The following is a 16,931-nucleotide window of genomic DNA, read 5'->3' on the forward strand; positions in this document are numbered from 1 at the left end:
GGGAAATTTGAATTTTGGATAAAGAAATATTGTTATTTTGTAAGTTTTCTTAAAAAAGTAACACACTCTTGCATGGTAAAATTACATTTATTTTAGTTGGTAAAATTACAATTTCTTATGACTACATTAATATATTGCCCAATGATTTCGTCTACAAAACAATTATTCGTGAAAGCTGCATGTGCATCCTTTAATGATGCGCAGCGTTCATGTCCAATAGGAGTTTCTTCGTCTGCAGATCGATGAGTCGTCTTTTGGCCCTGGCCAGTTCCGCCATTTCATTGTAGTATATCGTCTCCGCCTTGAGCTTCTCGTCCAGTTGAGTTGTTGAATCGGAGATGGAGATGTTATCCCCTGGAAGGATGCTTTGGACGTCCGTTGGCTCCTGGTCGTCGCTTCTGTCAATGACCACATCCGAGTTGTCCACAACGTACTCGTAAAAGGGCTCCTGTAGCGAAATCGAAGTAACCTTAAAATAAATATCAAAACTGATATATTGAAATGACAGAGACCGATTAAGAATTGTTGAAATGCTACTGTAACCCTGACATATTCAACAAATCTGACAGAATCTGTGGACAAACCTCATCATCTAGGTGATCAGCCACCTTCTCGATTATGCTGTCCACATCGTCGAAGTTGACTTTTTCGAGAGGATCCGATACTGTCAGCTGCCGGCGTTCTATGCTGCTCACAACGTCCTTCTTGGGCACCATCAGATGATGGTGCGAATGATTTAGGGTCTTCGCCAGGTTGTTGTGACGTCGGACGATGTGGCGCATTAGATTGGAGGACGAGTGCTTGGAGGAGAGCGTCTTGCCGCAGTGCATGCACTTGGCCATAAACTCGGAGATGCGAATGAAGTGGGCCCACAGCTTGTTGTTCTTGCCAATCACTTTGTTCCGCATCTCGGACTCCTGGCTGTGCCGCTCAAGGTCCTGCTTAACCCCGATTATTGTGCGAACTGCTGTCTTAGCTTCGGCTTCGCCTTCGTTCAGGCTCATGTTCAGATCCTCGGACGCTGATGCTTCTAGCTCGTCCTTCAGCTCGGCGAGCATTTTTCCCTCCTCGCCGGCGAATACGGTCCGGGCCAGCAGCTTGTGGTTCCGGATCAGATGGCGCGTCAGATTGGACGAGGTATGTTTGGAGGAGAGTGTTTTGTCGCAGTGTTTGCACTGTACGATGTATTCGGATAGGCGGTGGAAGTGGGCGAGTGCCTTGACGTTTTTCCCAACCATAGTTGCATGAAACGACCAGAGCTTGTTGTACCGATGATTTCGGCAGGCTCGCTTGAGGGTTTCTCAATTTTATTTGGATTTATTTACGGAATTTGAGTTATTTTTCTGCTTATGTACAGTGTACTCAGTGAGACCGTTGTTTGAAAGCCTAAAAATACTGTTTGTTTTGGGTAAAATACCAGCATTCATAAAACTGGACGAGTATTAAATAGGGTTACACTATAGGTCTATTTTACTGATGGATATTCTTTTTTTCTCTTTTCTTTTTTTAAAATATGGGTTTTTCATTTATTAAGAATAATTTTGTTATTGATTTGTGAGACATTTTTTATCTTTTTCATTCCCCAGTAGTGTTGCACAATGTAAATAAATAGCTAGAATTGTAGCGAGTAGCTCTAAAATAGCTAGATCGAGGAATAGGTTGGCAGCGCTGCTGTCAAATTAACCTCACTTTTTTGACACGAGGTGCTTCGTGGGCCTTTTCCTTTCTTTCTCGCTTTTTACTCGAACATGGGTAAGTCGGCTCGCGCGAAAAGCGTGAAAATATCAAGAAAATCGCCTTAAAATGGGATGAAATGAACATAAAACTGCACACCAAGTACGTCTGCATCTGCTTCATCAAATAAATAAACCGGGATATGTGAATTTTGATGGAATTTCTGTGAAACGAGTGCACGCATTTGCAATGCGGTGGTTGTGTTCCCATACAGTGTGCCATGTTCTTGATATTTGGTTATATGCAATGTAAACTCTATATATTAATTTGGTTTTGTTCTCTAATCCAGGTATTAGCCGTGATAGTGCACACAAGCGTCGCGCCACTGGTGGCAAGCGCAAGTCGCTCCGCAAGAAGCGCAAGTTCGAGTTGGGCCGTCCCGCCGCCAACACCAAGGTGAGAAAATATTCCATGCTGCCTTCTTATAAAGTCCTTTTCTCATAATCCATTTAAGGTAATACCTTTGGGTACCTGGGCGCAATCTTTATGACTTTGCAAGCTGAATAGCTAAAAATGTGACTTATTCAAGGCAACAACGTGCTTCGTTAAAGCAAAACAATGTAGCATATTAGTAACTTTCCTATCATATGGTAGCTCATAGATTGTTTTTATCATTTGGATAAAAAAATACTAACTAGGCTTTACAATTTATTGTTTTGTAAGCCTTTGAATCTATTTAAATCAATATTTATCTTAGGATTTAAAAGTATTTAGTTTGTGATTATAGAAAATGTCATATGCTATACAAATAATAGTTGATTTACCTTAATTGTATTATGAGAGGACTCTTAACGAATGATGTTATCGCGTGTCAACTGTACGCCTCTTTTGAGACGTTAATGATGATGGAAAAGCTTTATGTTCGGACTACTGACAACTACTCTTCCCACAAAACTTTTACCTTTTATTTTATGTATAAATTTTAATTGAATTCTTCAATCTTTCAGCTTGGCTCCAGCCGCGTGCACAAGGTGCGCACTCGTGGTGGAAACACCAAACTGCGCGCTCTGCGCCTGGAAACCGGCAACTTCGCCTGGGCCTCTGAGGGTGTTGCGCGCAAGACCCGTATCGCCGATGTGGTCTACAACGCCTCCAACAACGAGCTGGTGCGCACCAAGACTCTGGTGAAGAACAGCATCGTTGTGATCGATGCCACTCCCTTCCGTCAGTGGTACGAGTCGCACTATGTGCTGCCTCTGGGACGCAAGCGTAACCCCAAGCACGCCCAGAAGGAGGACGAGAACGACGTGCTGACCAAGAAGCGCAGCGAAAAGGTCATGAAGAAGTACCTGGAGCGCCAAAAGTACGGCAAGGTTGAGCAGGCCTTGGAGGATCAGTTCACCTCTGGACGTATCCTGGGTATGTCTACAATTCCATTCAGGAATCAAGTAATTTTTGTTTAAAGTGATGTAAAAATTCTAGCGATCCAACAACTTTTATTGTAACGTTCTTGTTTTAAGAACGGTGCAAGCCTGTTGGGCGTGACTTCGCTTGTCATAGTTACTCTGATTCCCAATCCAAAACATACTTTTCTTTTTAAATCGAAATAGGATTACAACTAATTAGTTCTTGTTTCCTCTTCCAGCTTGCATTTCCTCCCGCCCCGGACAGTGCGGTCGCTCTGATGGCTACATTCTGGAAGGCAAGGAGTTGGAATTCTACCTTAAGAAGATCAAGTCTAAGAAATAAACACGGCAGTAGATAAGCTTGCAAGATCCACGGATTTGCAAAGACGATAAAAACAAAATAAAACAACCACTTGTTTTTTATAGGAAATGGATTTATTTTTTTTTCCAAATCATTTGGCGGGATGTAGAATCCAGATTTAAATTAAAACACAACAGGTTTCATGGATATCGGAGAGTCGAGGACTTTCCCTTAACTTTCTATTGAATTTTCGTTTCATAAGTATGTTACAGTAATACGTAATTATTAACAATAGTTTAAATATCATTCATGTTGGCTATAATTACATAACGCAGACAGGATAAGGAATCATCCCATAAAGTACAACAAATTCATGTGTAAATTTAAAACTGCCAGCAACAATTTTAGAACACCAAATCGCATAGTTCTAGTGCCTAAAACTGCTGGTGGTTGAATTTTTTTGCTTAAATTGCTGTCCTTGTTAGTTCCTAGTGTTCGAATAGCATGGTCATCACGGCCATTAACGCGATGCCGAATACGAGGGCTAGTAGCTGTTTAATGGACTCCTTTCGCTCCTCCTCCTTTAAGAGATCAGGTAATACTGTGACCAGGGCAATGTGCAGAAAGCCGCCGGCGGTGAACGGCATAATCCACGAAGTACGTGCCTCTGAAAAAGTATAGATAACGTTTACCCACCGACTCACCGAACATTTGTAATGACACCCTAAGCTTACCCATGGCCGATGTAACTCCCGAGCCCCCGATAGCCACCAGGGCACCAAGAAGTCCAGCTCCCGCTGTCAGAAGTTGAGCGCGTGCTGCGTCCCAGCGGCTGAAGCCGGAGCGTAGGAGGATGGCGAAGTCGCCCACCTCGTGAGGAATTTCGTGCACTAAAAAAAATAATTATAAACTCAAGTTAATGGCTGGTGTTTATCATTGAAATACTCACACAAGATAGCAAATGTGGCCAAAACTCCGTGCCGGAAGGAAACTAGAAATGAGCCAGCCACTGCCAGGCCGTGGGTGAAATTATCGATCGAGTTTGCCAGCAGATTCAGATATCCAGCCACCTTTTTGGGTTGTTCCTTCTTTTCCTTTGACTTCTGCTCTCTCTCCCGCAGGAAGCACACCTTGTCCACGTCCTCAATGTCGCATGCCCCGCCGCAACTATCAGAGGTCTCGCCATCCGGCAGCTTTCCACCGTGACGGCGGAGCAGGCAGTTGGCTATTTCTACACACTTCGGTTGGGGATTCTCGTCATCAGCGCTCGCATAGCCGGAAAAGATCTTCTCCACGATGGTGAAGATGAGTATGCCGGAGAGTACCCAAAGTCCCGAGCGCAGGGACGGGTGACTAGATGGATCTACGGTAGATATAGAGTATAAAAAATATGATATTCAAAGGTTACAAGATAACCACCTTGACTATCGCCTTCCCAGGCCTCGGGCAACAGATGGAGGAACACATCACCCAGCAGTCCGCCGACTGCAAAGCTAAGGAGAACTCTTAGGAGTTTCGATTCTGCAGCTGGAATAGAAAATGAAATGAGTCCAGATTCCAGAGACTCCTCTATAAGGACTACTTACGATCTTTGTAGCCCTGTTTGGCCATTTTCTCGTCCGTAGGAATGATAAGAAGCGGGAATATGCCGCTGAGGCCAATGACCACTGATCCCAGGAGGGAGAATACCCATGGCGTATACTGAAAGCTCTTGAAGTACTCTGGCATGTACTGATCCATCAGGCTGTTGTAAATAAGGGCTATGTGTTCCTCGAAGAAGCTACTGTTGCTGATGGTGGTCATTGTTGACGGCCTTTCTGTGGCTACTTGTGCGTGTTGTTGGAGGTCTGGGCTTGTGCTGGATCTTTCGATTGGTTGGTCACTGCCTGGTCATGTCCTGGGACCTTCGAGTGATTAGTTCAGCCTCTTATATGCACTTGGAGTTGGAATAGCTGAAATCCAAAGTGGAAATTAATTATTTTTTTGTATCAAAAGTAAGAAACTATAACTAGAATTTTGACAGAATGCGAGTCTAATAATATCGGTGTTGGTGGCGTTATAGTCACTTTATAGTATCCGTCACCTAGCAACAAACTCATCGAATACCTAGATGCGCCCCTTCATATCGGACATTCGGTGATGGGAAAATCTCTATTGATATGGTCAATAGACGCCGGTGTCATCGGCCAAATCTATAATGCTATAAGGGGGCAGGACAGCGAAACCTCTCCCGGCCGTGCGCTGTTGTCATGCTCGATAAGCGGTTCCCCTCTGCAAGACTTAAGTCTGCCAGCTTAGGCACGACTAGATAGCTTCTATGAGAAGCAGCAGTCAATCAAACTCAAGCCGGGCCAAGACCATTGCCCGATACTTTGTTCCGTCAGGATGAGTAGGCATGGGATGCACGAGTTCGATTGAAAATAAAAGTGATCTTTCACTTCAAATCACTCATCAGCTGAGGCATCCATGGTGTCCGTTTTAAAAGTTTGGGGAGTCACACAAATATGTGACAATATCTTTATTATTTTATGATCTTCCAAAGGCACCAATAAAGAAATGCATCATTGGTATAGAAAATGCATCGAGTGTAAAAGTTTAGGGATTCACACGAAATTGCTCTTTGTTAGATCATCCCCTTAAGTTATTATTCATATATGGGGAACCACAATAAGATTATCTTATTTGCAGAACATGGGATGTACTTTAAGAGAAAGTTTTTCATTTGTCCTTTTTACTTATCAATTTTAAGAGTTCATGGCCACTTTTTTTATACTTTTACATGGCTGTTTGAAAACATTACATTATTTCTATAAAGGATCTATATATTCTTTAAAGGATCATACTATCGGTAATTTACTGTTTATAACTAGAAAGTAAAATTCAATGCCACATATTAGAGATAAAGGGTGAAAAAGTGCAGATAAAACTGTATAATAAATCACTTTTTACACTTTAGGTTTGAAAAACCAACACAGACCATAAATTAAACACAAAATTAGCTCCAGGAAAGGAAGAGCAAATCGGCAATACGATAACCGCCGCCCTTAATGTTCACAGACCGACTAACTAAACTCGAAAAGACGCTGGTCTGGAACGCTGGTCGTCAAGATACTTTGTTTCCATTTGATTTCCAATTTGATGTGCACGATGCAGCTTAAACTGTTCGCTGTTCTTCTGATAAGATTACGGACGATGTCAATGTCGATGTCGGCGTCGTTGGAGTGCTACGGTTTTTTGGAAGCTTTTGTTAAACGGCACTACACAATGGTTATTGGGGAAATTGGCGGAATAGATTTCGGGGCAAACTCCTCTCTGTATTTAAATACTAGGTAGAGGACTACTAGATGAAAAGTCAGACTTCAGGAGACCAGTGAGCCCCTCACACTCTTATCTTTCAGTCATTGTCATTGAACTATCACAAAGCAAATTATTTAGATTAGATTTAAACTTCATTATATTTCTATTTCTATTAGTGGACAAAGGGAGCAGAGTCTCTAAGAATTATTACAAAAATCTGTTATAGTTTTTAGAATCTGTAAGTCAGAACACCTTTGTTTTAAAATCATCTTTTCACAACTTGGGTATTAAACTGTATTAAATAAATTACAACCATGGGAAAAATAATTGAATAAGTCTTGGCAAAACTGTAGATTTGAATCTTATTTATGGTTGAGCTTAAAAACAGATTATGTTGGCTAATTTATAGCAGTCGAAATTCGTTACGAGGAAGCCGTTCAAGTTGTTTGCTCACATCATTCGATCACTTGAACAAATACTCCAATTTCAACACAATAAACGCGAATATGTATTTAGCTGTTGGACTTAATTATTGTACTTTCGAACGAGCCTTCCAAAAAGGTCTAGATTTTACAAAGAAATGTATTTTTGTTGCATTGTTCTTTTCCTTTTTATTTTTTTTTTGTGATTAACCATTCAAGTTCAATATAAACTTTCGAGAATTGAATTTTTTGCACAAAGCATGTGTGTATTGTGTAATTTCAAACATCTTTTAAGGGAAATTAAATTATTTGCACAAGTATTCATACAATTTGGGGACAATAGATTCCTCTCTGAACTTTTATAGTTGATTTGTGGCTTCCGAGTACTTGAGTAGACGACGCTACTAATGCGGAAATTTATGCTTGGAGCTCGAAAAGTGTTTCGTGTGTTATCGCGCCGATAGCCGAGCTAGCTGTGAGAGTAACAACGTTGTCTGCTGCCGTTCTTATAGGTAATTCGAATTGAAAATATTAGTTTGGGGGTTCCAAAGATACTCTCAATATAGAATATATGATCTAGTTGCTAGCCTGGTGGTGTTTACATGACGCATTGTCGCCGATACATGGCGTAATTTTTCCAATGGACAGTGGACATCATCAAAATGGCACAGATTATTTTGCACGCTGCACTAAAATGAGACATGGCTGGAGTGAGTACTGATTATCAATGAGAAACGTGTCTGGGGTTCGGTTTAGCTCGGAAAATGTCTCCCCCGGAGATAAGGTTCAACCAAACAACATACATACATATGTGTAATTTCACGAGTCGGGGATACCTTAAATATATGTAGAAAAGTGAAAAGTGAACTTCATGTTTGTTTTATTTTCAAAAATAAATGATAAGCTACGAGCTCCAAGCAGCTACATATATCCGTTGAGGGGCGTTCATTAAACCAGGAAAGTAAACAGCTTCAGTTGATATACATATGTAGGAGGACTTCTTTCGAAGAAATATTACATATTTTTTAAAATTTTAATTACTACTCATTTCAGGTTTATCACATTGTTAAGAGAGCAGAGCATCAAGACCCTTCGGTTCTCAATAAAAATTAATAAACACTCGAGGCTCGAAGCCGACAAACCAGTTTGGCAAAAACAAGTTGCCATTGTATTGTTGTCTAACGAAGTCTAGAAATATATTCAAAATACATGTACCTGCAATACACACGGCTCTGATTATCAGCAGTATAGTCACATAAAATAGTGCTTAGTGCACAGATTTGAGATTAGATTCGAGTGCTTATTGTGGGTCTCTCCAATATGGCCGCTACAAGTGACGTGCGAATGATTATGCTAGGTTAGTTATACGAGGCGCTCAAGCATAATTACTTATTTTGTGAAATTGCAAGTACATATATCGCCACTTGTTGCGGGGAACACAAAGAAATGGTGAAACATTTACTTATCACCCTTTATACGGCATACAAGTTTATATAAATAGATATATATTATATGTAAACAACAGATAACATTACATAGTTGAAGGAATTTGAGCTCTGGTAGAGCTTTGCCTTTTATAAAATATAGGAAATATTAATTTTTTGAAAGAGACTGCTAGGAATTTCCAGCTATTTCCTTTGTTTTCGTGACTTCCGTGCAGATTTTTACCGTAATTTAGATTGCTGGGGTAACCGGGTCAACGCGCTTTTCAGTTATCAGCCTTTGTGATAAATACAATTTTATGAGCACAAACTTTCAGTTTTATTTTTGATTGTTTTCTTGTCTTTGACGTGCTGGCAGGAAGATTGTTTTGTGCGAATTATATTGCTAATGCGTAGTTGCGATCATTTTCTTGGCAGCCGTTTTATTTCGCAGTAATGGCACGATTCACTTTTATTTTTTTAAGCTCTTTTTAGGAGCTAAGACGTGCACTTGACCCCTCGGAAAACTTGGGCCTAATGATACCGTTGCCCCGCCAGTCGGATCCAAAATTACAAGCTCGCCAATATCACATGCATATATATTTTTTTTGTTTACTATATTCGTGCCGTGTGGAAAATTGAATAACAATAACAACAAACAGCAGTGCATTAGAGATGGGCAATGAAATTTTAAATGTAATTCTATCGAAATGAATAAAAAATCGATAAATGTGGTTGAATTTTGGTATTTTTTTTTTTAAATATAAAAGGTTGGGTTTATTTAAGCTAAACATTGTTATTAACCAAACAAAATTTATTATTTTAAATTTTTATTATTTTATTAAATTATGAAAGACTTTATAAAATATATAAACAACCTTGACTTTAATCTTATTTATAAAACTACCTAAAAATTAAAGCCGAAACTGAAATACGAATATCAGATACGATGAATCATATTGAATTTGCTATAATTTGTCAGTTGAGTAGACTCGCACGTTGGTGAAAACAATACATTATTATCAGCTGATCAACGATAACGTATTTATCGATAATGTATGAATCATACAAGGGGTTATCGAAATAACTATTGCATCTTTGACACCTCTAGATTTACGCTCCGCAGAAAGTCAATTAACATTAGATTTCAACTTAAATTAATAGTGCGATTATGTTTCCCACCCCTCAGACGAATGAAAAATGTTGAATTCACTGACTTTTGCGCTAGCGCGGAAGCGAGTGACGTCACAAAACTAGAAATCAAGGCTTCGCAGAAACGAAAGCAAAAGCAACAACTCGCCGCGCTAACAAAAGGGAATCAATAACAAAAAACGAGAGAAAACACGTAATTTGGTTGTCAATTTGCATACAGCTCAGCTTGGCCATTAGGTAATAGCGATACCCATCGCACACGCACAAATTCGAAAATATGAGTAAGCTGGAAACGGACTCGGATAGCTCTGAAGAATTTTTCGATGCCGAAGACACAACGCCCAATCGTCATGCGACCCTCAGGTACGTATCTTATAAAAACACCGATGAGGCAATAGATAAACAAATATAGCTTTTTGCTTTTAGCCGAAAACTGCCGCACGATGTCGCGCAGGAATTTATATTCCCCGAACCCGCGGTGAGGGTTAATGCAGCTGCTTCCTCGGACAGCGATGCCACTCCCATTGGCGCAGGAACGCCCGCCACTAGAAGTCCAACGAATAGTTTGGGGGCTCGGCTAAAGCAACAGGATGCGGGAGTCTTCGCAGAACCCAAACCATTGTCTGGACCAGTAAGTAAAGAGTCGAAGTCGGAGTGTCTTTAGTCCCATTTTTTTTTTAAAAGATTCCAGTCATGATGACTTTTTCGAGAAGTTCTTTTTGAGAACCTTAAGTGTTAAAAGCTTTTCATTTTTAATCGATTCAATCGAGATTAGTACTGAGTCAGTACTATTAACATTAGATTATATTTATAATCTATTTCTTCGTTACCATATATCTAAAAAAAAAAACAATAAACTTGGCGTAGACCTTTCACCTTATCAAGGCACCAACCATTCGCATCAGTTTCTCTTTAGTTGGCATGCCTTATCCATTTTGTGGTTACCATGCATAGACTACGTTTTATAATGACTATTGGTGTTGGAAGCCATAAACTGTTTAATTGCAGCCATTAAAATTGTTTCATCACCACCATAAAAATTCGTAAACAAGGCGATCGTTTGTAGACTTCGAAATACATTTTCCTTTGCAATTGAAAATTAGTTGACGTCCTTTAGTTAACTATCTGACTTATCCAGCATAATCTATTCTTTTTTGGATCCTCTATCGAGAATTAACAATTTTGATTTAATCTTGTATTCAGTCGTAAATTTTTAAAGTCGAGAAGCACTGATCAGTGAATCACCATTTAATTTTGTCTCCATATTTGTGTTCTTTACTTTCATATTATCTCCGCTTCATTTCCCAAAAATTCAACGAAAAAATCAAATACGAAACTTAAATAAAATGGAAACTCAACAAATGTTTAATTTGCATATGCATATGAATATGTTAAAATAAATGAAATATCGTAGTATGGTAGACAGCGCTTTCACGAACTACGTCAGTGCATGCAAAACGATGAAGACGATAATCCAGGAAACACACTCACACCTGATTCTCAGGTATACATTTGTCTTATCCAGTTCTTTCGATTACATTCTTTTACATTCATTGAAAGGATTTTAAAACGATTATTTGACATTGCAGAATAGTTCCACAGATGGCATCTTCACCAACCGATCGACGCATCCATTTAAGGTCATCGAGACCGATGCGATGAGTATACAGAGCATGACATCGCTCGGACGTGTGGGCAGAATATTGGCTGGCAGCATTGATCCATCCGGTATTTGTTCAAGTTATATACTGAATAAAAGCAGTCCCTGACATTTAATTTACATTTTTTTTAAGCTATCAGCGTAGATCGGGAGTCTCTTGCCTCGTTGAATGCGCAGCTGCAGTCTCAGCAAAAGCAGCAAGCCCAGCAGGCGCTTCCCATATCGACTGTCAACTCTTCAACGCTTCCGACATCTGGTAACTCCTCCTCTGCGTCTAATACGCCTCGGGTTTCGCCCAAGCATATGCAAAGTCAAGAGGTGGTAGTTGAAAGTGCTGGTGTGGCAAGTGCGTCTGCAACACTGCAATCTTCGGCCTCTACAGGTATTATGCTCCAAGAACCGGATGTGATAGCGAGCACCAAGCTGGCTCAGTCTAAAACAACAGATTCCATCACCTCTTCAGGACCCGTGGCACCGCCACGAAGAAAAAAGAAGTCACGAAACTTCTCCAATAGTTCCTCGGAGCATTTTGGTCTCGTGCCGGCTGATACGGAAGACACCGATAGCGATACCCGCTCCGTGAAGAGTGTGCAAAAGTTGTGCGATGACATTTTGGAGTTTGAAAGCAATGATGCAAATACTTCGGCGTCTACGAATACCCTAACCTGCTCCTCAACGAATACGATAGTTTCGGCTACAGCTTCGATTACGGCGGTTTCTACATCTCTACCACCAACCAATACTATTCAAATGCGAACTATGGCCGCGTCAGTGACGATTTCCGGATCGAAACCATCGCATTCCTTGGGCAGCAGCTCGACATCGGTTCACTCCAAACAGAGTCCCTCGAACTCTGGAAAGAGTAACTCAGCACCAGGACGTGTTAGGTGAGAAGAGAAATTGTTTTTATTAGTTCTAAATTTCATTAATCAATCGATCTTCTTTTGACAGTTCCATCGACCCGAATCAGGGTCTCAATCTCTTCAAGGCGATTCAGGGCGGATACGTTGTTAAACCACGGGATGAGGCAAGCAACAAGGCGCAGGGTCCGCCGCAGGATGAGATCGAGCGAATCGAAAAAATGCTAATGGAGAACGCCAACCGCCCGAAATTGGCAGGCACGGGCTCTAACAGCTTGGGCAGTGCTACGCGGTAAGTGTTTCTTATTCCGTGATATAGATTCTTTTTAATATTTTGGTTTCCTCCTAAGCTATCCGGCTTTGTTACGCGGCGTCAACGACAAGGAGCGCCGTAAGTCTGCTGGAGACGAGGATGAGCTCAAGCAGATGAACATTTACGTGCGAACTAGAACGAGTTCTGGCAAGCAGCTTACCGATTTTGAAATACTCGAACAAGTTCCTGTAAAGAATTTAGACACCGGCGAGAATATGCCTCTCTCTGAAATGCGATCACCACCCGTGCCGGAAGGCTGGAATCCGCTTTCCCTGCATATTCTGAAATTAACCTCGCATTTGGAGGTTATCCAAAAAGAGTCCGACGAAGAGAGCGTAGTTGGCATACCGCCGAGTATCGAAGGCCAGCAGCCCGACGAAGAGGAACTTGAAACAGAAGACGGCAGTCGACTGAAGAAGAAAACAGCTCGAATCAAACGCTTCTTTGGCACCACAATGCGTAAAACTGTGGACAAGGCCAAGTCCATTGCATCGGAGGTGTCGCATGCGCGACACAAGGAGGATGTGGCGGACATAGTAGACGCCATGAACCCCGAACAGAATATTAAGATTAAGGCATCATCATCGAATAAGGGTCCGTATGAGTTCACCAAGCTGCAGCATGTCCAGGATTTGAGCGGGGAGGACACCAGCGCTGTGTGGTGCATGAAGTTCAGCTCCTGTGGCCGGTTACTGGCGACTGCTGGCCAGGACAAGGTTCTTCGAATTTGGGTTCTTAAAGATGCCTATCCATTTTTTCAGGTAAGCTTATATGTGACTTGATAAGGAGCTGTTACTTAATGCCGTTTATTTTTAGGACATGCGCAACAAATACAACGCCGATCAGAAGTCCTCGCCCACTCCTTCACAGGAATCGCTTGTTTCCCAGCATTCGGCAGAGGAGGCCATTGCCATGGCCACGGCTGCGGAGAAGTGCCCTGGTCCGTTTATGCCCAAGCCCTTCTGCACCTACAACGGCCACACCTCAGATTTGCTCGACGTCAGCTGGTCGAAGAATTATTTCATACTGTCAAGCAGTATGGACAAAACTGTCCGACTCTGGCACATTTCCAGAAAGGAGTGCCTCTGCTGTTTTCAGCACATCGATTTTGTCACCGCTATTGCGTTCCATCCACGCGACGATCGCTACTTTTTGAGTGGCAGTCTCGACGGCAAGCTGAGGTTGTGGAATATACCTGACAAGAAGGTGGCACTGTGGAATGAGGTGGATGGCCAGACCAAGCTTATAACGGCAGCCAACTTCTGCCAAAATGGTCAGTTTGCCGTAGTCGGGAGCTATGATGGACGATGCATATTTTATAATACGGATCAGTTGAAATACCACACGCAGATCCACGTAAGATCCACCCGTGGAAAGAATCGAATTGGAAGGAAAATCAGTGGAATAGAACCCATGCCTGGAGAGGACAAGATCCTAGTCACTTCGAATGACAGCAGAGTCCGCCTCTATGACTTGAGGGACTTAAATTTGTCCTGCAAATACAAGGGTTATCTCAATGTTTCTTCGCAAATCAAGGGTTCCTTCAGCCATGATGGAAAGTATATTATTGCCGGATCCGAGAATCAATGCATCTACATATGGAAAACCAATCACGATTACTCGAAATTAAGTTCGGTGAGTTTTATGAAATATTTTTACCACAAACAAGTTATAAGCATCTTGGTTTCAGGTACGTCGGGATCGCAGCGACTTTTGGGAGGGCATTAAAGCACACAATGCTACTGTGACTTGTGCCATATTTGCGCCACACCCAGAGGCAATCATCAAGCCAGAACCAGATGAAATCTCCAATGAAAAGGTAAGCAAAAATTTATATTTTTATATTATTATTTCTCATACAATTTCCTATTGTTGCAGGTGGCTCACAATCAGCCGGATCCACTTGTAGAGCAGCACAAAAAGGGATGCGGATATGTGCTTGTTAGCGCCGATTTCAATGGCGCCATTAAGGTGTTCATTAACAAGACGAAGCCGAAACATAGCAGTCTACCATACACGGCCATTGCGGATTAGTTTTAGGTAGAAGATGTAAAGCTAATAACAAAAACGTAAATCATGTATTTTATTATTTTATTTTATATATTTATGTGTGACATTTTGTAACATTAGTAACTAGCGCCATTGCTTATTTATTATGCATTATTCGTTTTTACTATTTCTATGTTTACTGCACCTATTTTCCTCCCTTTGTAAAAGTTGTTAACCATTGCTGCTGGCGCGAACTGTTTAATCTTACGCAAAATATGTTATGTATTTTTAATGGCGATTGTGTGAATATGTGTACAGATATTTGTTTAACAAGTTGATTATTTTCAAAGTCAATTGTATATTGTTATGCCCTTGTAAGGTAAAGTTTTGACTACACAGAAGTTTTGATTTTGATATTCCTGTTTATATTTAAATCAGTCCTACTGGCCTTGACTCTAATATCTAATCTAGTTAAAAATTAACTAATGGCCAACCTTCAAGGGTAGGAGGGGCTCGGACATCCGGGTCGCGAATAAGTTATTTTAAAAGTCTACATAAAGTAACACATTAATTATAATTAACTTTAAATCAATATATATTTTGTGTAAAGTAAAGTGTACATCAAGGATATATCGTGTCTGTCTTCTCTGTGAGCTGATTTTGAAGTGCTTCGGGATTAGGAAGTGCTTAAAAATTGCCTCCAGGCTGGTTTGCAATTTAGCAAAAGCTTAACCTTCATATTTGAGGCTTCCTAGGGTGCGTGTCTACGAATGGATGGATGTAATTGGATATTGGCAGTAAGAGCTCTGCGTGCATTTGTTAATCTTATTTTTCATAATTGCAAAGAGGGTCGGTCGAAGTAGTCAAAGTACAAAGAAGACCAGACAGCAACATGCAATGATACAAATGATTTGGCCCCAGTTGACTGGACATTTTGTATTCAGCTCTTCTCATTTCTGGAAGTTTTGGGGTTGACTGCCGACCAACTCGAAAGTAAATGCGACTTGTTCTAATGGAGACACCCCAAAATTACTGCATTCGGCAGTCCAGACATTACATGCAGACATTAGGTAACTTGGCAAGGACATTGGTGGAGTTTCGTCGTAAAGAGAAATAACGATTAGAGTTGTAACTTTAACTGGTGCAGCCACGATGGTTTCTATTAGGGTGGATCAAACAGTTGAATTTTTGAAAGTGTTGCATATTAAGTATACGCCGGGTTGGCAAACAATTTTTGTTTATAATTTGGAAACTTTATTAAAGAGCTAATAGAATTTCTTTGTTAAACTCTAAATATTTACATTGTTTATCTTTCCATTTATACTTTCTTTATTAACTTTGATTTCTAATCGTTATACTAGGCGTATGAGTAATTTATTTTTAGAGTTTTTTAATTTCAACAAATACACCCTAAAGCTATAAAGATTTTCGCATTAAATTATGCACAAGTCCACCTCATGCCACATGCACATGCAATCAATAAAGATTTGATTTTCTTGGGGGATGGGGCCGACGGGTGAATTGTCGCGATGCGGCAACAACAGCTGTTGTTGCAACGGCAGACGAACCGACCGACCGACCCCCTCCAAAAAATAAAACAAGAAGAATAAAAAACAAAAACCAACAGCAGCCAGACGCCGGTCGGCGGCTCTCATCGTTCAACATACCATACACCCGTTTCAAAAAGGCAATCAATGCACTTCTGGCCATGTGCCAAGTTTCTCTTTCAAACGTTTTTGGAGAGGCCCCAAAGAGCGGGCCCCCAGAAGTGTATAAGAGAGTTTGTAACTAACTACGTTTCCGATTCGGTTCAACAATTTAAGATACATGTTGAAATTAACAAATTTAAAACAACTTTAAAAGTCTTAAACAAATTTTGTTTAGAAGTTGCAATTATAATTTTAATTAGTTAGGATCTATTTTAAATAATCTATTTAATTGAAATAATAAAAGTTTCAAGTTAAGGTAAAATCAATTTGATGTGATTATCTCTCTTGATGTGATTATAAATTGATCAAATATAACGGTATTTCTTTACAAAACTTTATTTATGAGTTCCTTTTCTAATCATCTCTATAAGAAAAATATATTTTGAAAGATTAAAAAACTTCTAAGCAGGGGGCTTCTTAAAAGTTCTCCCAAGTTTTAAAGATTTATAAATAATTTTAAAAACTATTACATGAAGAAACTTCGAATAAAATAGTTTAAAATAGTTGCTCTTAAGATAGATAGTTATAGAATTCAAGTTTAAAAACTATAAAAAAAAAGTTTTTTTTTTAATTTTTTCAATATTTTGAGTGGAACCTGAAGTATCTTTAAAACTTGAATAACTTTATGAAGTCTTCATCATTCGAGTTTCGCCGCGTCACTCATTTATCCGAGGCACCCACACTGCGGCGCACTCACGCACACACTCTCAGAAACTTAAAAACACAC

General features: G+C 40.4%; 4 protein-coding genes and 1 non-coding gene across 14 annotated transcripts; 3 read left to right on the top strand and 2 right to left on the bottom strand.

The window, feature by feature from the left end:
* Positions 1-66: 66 nt before the first annotated feature.
* Positions 67-1,413, bottom strand: LOC6499024. Of its 2 annotated transcripts, none has more exons than XM_001955454.4 (2): positions 585-1,413; positions 67-469 (listed from the first exon to the last, which is right to left on the bottom strand). In XM_001955454.4, the coding sequence occupies exons 1-2, from the start codon at positions 1,236-1,238 to the stop codon at positions 191-193; spliced, it is 933 nt and encodes a 310-aa protein (XP_001955490.1). In that variant the 5' UTR covers positions 1,239-1,413; the 3' UTR covers positions 67-190. The 2 variants fall into 2 exon arrangements, with proteins under 2 accessions (XP_001955490.1, XP_014765874.1); XM_014910388.3 differs by having other exon boundaries at positions 67-448; positions 585-1,411.
* Positions 1,414-1,607: 194 nt separating this feature from the next.
* Positions 1,608-3,510, top strand: LOC6501568 (40S ribosomal protein S8). Its single transcript, XM_001955455.4, has 4 exons — positions 1,608-1,752; positions 2,024-2,130; positions 2,682-3,093; positions 3,320-3,510. Exons 1-4 carry the CDS (start codon positions 1,749-1,751, stop codon positions 3,421-3,423), a joined length of 627 nt encoding a protein of 208 aa, XP_001955491.1. The 5' UTR covers positions 1,608-1,748; the 3' UTR covers positions 3,424-3,510.
* On the top strand, positions 3,200-3,245 carry LOC116654592. The gene has a single exon (XR_004309818.1). It is a non-coding gene; the product is annotated as a small nucleolar RNA R442 (small nucleolar RNA).
* Positions 3,511-3,579: 69 nt separating the features above from the next.
* Positions 3,580-9,254, bottom strand: LOC6499023 (zinc transporter ZIP13 homolog). 8 transcript variants are annotated; one of them, XM_001955456.4, is made up of 6 exons: positions 8,769-9,254; positions 4,968-5,333; positions 4,801-4,908; positions 4,331-4,744; positions 4,116-4,271; positions 3,580-4,048 (listed from the first exon to the last, which is right to left on the bottom strand). In XM_001955456.4, exons 2-6 carry the CDS (start codon positions 5,182-5,184, stop codon positions 3,870-3,872), a joined length of 1,074 nt encoding a protein of 357 aa, XP_001955492.1. In that variant the 5' UTR covers positions 5,185-5,333; positions 8,769-9,254; the 3' UTR covers positions 3,580-3,869. The 8 variants fall into 8 exon arrangements, with proteins under 8 accessions (XP_001955492.1, XP_044570017.1, XP_044570016.1 ...); XM_044714082.1 differs by having other exon boundaries at positions 8,636-9,254; XM_044714081.1 differs by lacking the exon at positions 8,769-9,254 and adding an exon at positions 8,316-8,433.
* A 328-nt stretch (positions 9,255-9,582) lies between these two features.
* Positions 9,583-15,125, top strand: LOC6501570 (WD repeat-containing protein 44). Of its 2 annotated transcripts, XM_014911616.3 has the most exons (10): positions 9,583-10,036; positions 10,100-10,304; positions 11,088-11,177; positions 11,263-11,401; positions 11,467-12,220; positions 12,285-12,485; positions 12,544-13,267; positions 13,323-14,141; positions 14,197-14,325; positions 14,385-15,125. In XM_014911616.3, exons 1-10 carry the CDS (start codon positions 9,951-9,953, stop codon positions 14,538-14,540), a joined length of 3,303 nt encoding a protein of 1,100 aa, XP_014767102.1. In that variant the 5' UTR covers positions 9,583-9,950; the 3' UTR covers positions 14,541-15,125. The 2 variants fall into 2 exon arrangements, with proteins under 2 accessions (XP_014767102.1, XP_032311531.1); XM_032455640.2 differs by lacking the exon at positions 11,088-11,177.
* The last annotated feature ends 1,806 nt before the right edge of the window (positions 15,126-16,931 follow it).

This window comes from Drosophila ananassae, chromosome 2L (genome assembly GCF_017639315.1).
Source record: "Drosophila ananassae strain 14024-0371.13 chromosome 2L, ASM1763931v2, whole genome shotgun sequence".
NCBI classification, from domain to species: Eukaryota; Metazoa; Arthropoda; class Insecta; order Diptera; family Drosophilidae; genus Drosophila; species Drosophila ananassae.

Excerpts from the sequence above, each read along its gene's own strand:
- LOC6499024 (XM_001955454.4), bottom strand. The coding sequence starts at position 1,238 with ATGGTTGGGAAAAACGTCAAGGCACTCGCCCACTTCCACCGCCTATCC. Across the intron at positions 470-584 it reads CTGATCACCTAGATGATGAG|GTTACTTCGATTTCGCTACA; the intron begins GTTTGTCCACAG and ends ATTTATTTTAAG.
- LOC6499023 (XM_001955456.4), bottom strand. The coding sequence starts at position 5,184 with ATGACCACCATCAGCAACAGTAGCTTCTTCGAGGAACACATAGCCCTT. Across the intron at positions 4,909-4,967 it reads CAAACAGGGCTACAAAGATC|CTGCAGAATCGAAACTCCTA; the intron begins GTAAGTAGTCCT and ends TTTCTATTCCAG. Across the intron at positions 4,272-4,330 it reads GGCCACATTTGCTATCTTGT|TGCACGAAATTCCTCACGAG; the intron begins GTGAGTATTTCA and ends TATTTTTTTTAG.
- LOC6501568 (XM_001955455.4), top strand. Across the intron at positions 2,131-2,681 it reads GTCCCGCCGCCAACACCAAG|CTTGGCTCCAGCCGCGTGCA; the intron begins GTGAGAAAATAT and ends TCAATCTTTCAG. Across the intron at positions 3,094-3,319 it reads CACCTCTGGACGTATCCTGG|CTTGCATTTCCTCCCGCCCC; the intron begins GTATGTCTACAA and ends TTCCTCTTCCAG.
- LOC6501570 (XM_014911616.3), top strand. The coding sequence starts at position 9,951 with ATGAGTAAGCTGGAAACGGACTCGGATAGCTCTGAAGAATTTTTCGAT. Across the intron at positions 10,305-11,087 it reads CCAAACCATTGTCTGGACCA|TATGGTAGACAGCGCTTTCA; the intron begins GTAAGTAAAGAG and ends GAAATATCGTAG. Across the intron at positions 12,221-12,284 it reads TCAGCACCAGGACGTGTTAG|TTCCATCGACCCGAATCAGG; the intron begins GTGAGAAGAGAA and ends TTCTTTTGACAG.